The sequence below is a fragment of the Orycteropus afer genome, unplaced genomic scaffold, assembly GCF_000298275.1.
Source record: "Orycteropus afer afer isolate SDZICR_OR568_19922 unplaced genomic scaffold, OryAfe1.0 scaffold05363, whole genome shotgun sequence".
NCBI classification, from domain to species: Eukaryota; Metazoa; Chordata; class Mammalia; order Tubulidentata; family Orycteropodidae; genus Orycteropus; species Orycteropus afer.
The window spans coordinates 1-1,299 of record NW_006926950.1 but is presented as its reverse complement, the minus strand read 5'-3'; the positions used below and the strand labels follow the sequence as shown (position 1 = coordinate 1,299).

Genomic DNA, 1,299 nt, shown 5'->3' with positions numbered 1-1,299 from the left:
GCTAACCAGAAGGCTAGCAGTTCAAACCCACCAGCCACTCCTTGGTAGGAAGGTTGAGGAATCTACTTCCGTAGTGATACTACCTTGGAAACTGAAGGAGGGGTCGCTGTGACTCAGGTCTGACTCCACGGCACATAACAATAACAACAAAGAGGTGTTTTAAACATCTTATGTTCAATCCACCTACCATTCCTCACAGATCAGAATCCATAGTGGTGGAACAAATATACCTATCCTTTCAGCTTCCCAAATGATTCAAATATGAAGTCAAGGTTCAAGATCATGGGTTCTCACACATTATCTGCATATATAGTTCTATTAGATACAAAATACTTTGGGTTATAGATATGAATTATGACAAAGGATGAAGATTCTAAGTACATAAAAACAGAGCTGCATAATTTTACCAGGAACCTTGGACCATAGGGGAGAAGCTACAGGAGGCCACATAGCTATAATGGGATGATCATGTAGACTGACATATGGCAGAATACTCCTAATACCCCATTAAACATGTATCAAAGGAACCATTGCTCACAGATGAAAACTCAAAATGCAAAACTATGAGAGTTCTAAAAATTATGCAATAAAAAAGGCAAGATTTCTGCTTGCAGATGTTCAGATTTTCCATCTTCCTCGACTCACACATATCAACAACAAAACAATGGAACAAATTTTGAGGTCAGAATATTCTGCTGAAGAGCTTCTGCAGGGCTCTCTTGATGTCCCTGTTCCTCAGGCTGTAAATGAAGGGGTTCAGCATGGGGGTGACCACAGTGTACATCACTGAGGCCACAGCACCTTTTCTTGCGGAGGATGAGACAGCTGAACTGAAGTACACTCCGAGGCCTGTTCCATAAAATAAACAAACAACTGACAGGTGAGAGCCACAGGTGGAAAAGGCTTTATATTTCCCACTTGAAAATGAGACTTTCAGAATGGAGGAAATAATTCGAGTGTAAGAGAAAAGGATCACCAAGCCTGGAACACCACCAAAGACAGCACCAATGCAATATATTAGTATGGCATTAGTGGAGGTGTCAGAACACGCAAGGTTAAAGAGTTGAGAAGGGTCGCAGAAGAAACTAGGGACTTCCACATCTGTGCAGAAAGTAAGTTGTGACACCATTGAAACGTGCAGCTGAGACTCCAAAAGGCCTATGAAAAAAGATACTAAAACTACCAAACCACAGAGGCGGGGGTTCATGATGACTGTGTAGTGCAAGGGGTCACAGATGGCCACAAGCCGGTCATAAGCCATTGCAGTGAGTAATAGATTGTCCAGACATCCAAAGAGAT

The 1,299-nt window shown here is 42.1% G+C and overlaps 1 protein-coding gene across 1 annotated transcript; it reads right to left on the bottom strand.

Annotated features, from left to right (window-relative positions):
- Positions 1 to 682: 682 nt before the first annotated feature.
- Positions 683 to 1,261, bottom strand: LOC103213535 (olfactory receptor 18-like). Its single transcript, XM_007959286.2, has one exon. The coding sequence runs from the start codon at positions 1,259 to 1,261 to the stop codon at positions 683 to 685; it is 579 nt and encodes a 192-aa protein (XP_007957477.2).
- Positions 1,262 to 1,299: the final 38 nt, after the last annotated feature.

Excerpts from the sequence above, each read along its gene's own strand:
- LOC103213535 (XM_007959286.2), bottom strand. The coding sequence starts at position 1,261 with ATGGCTTATGACCGGCTTGTGGCCATCTGTGACCCCTTGCACTACACA.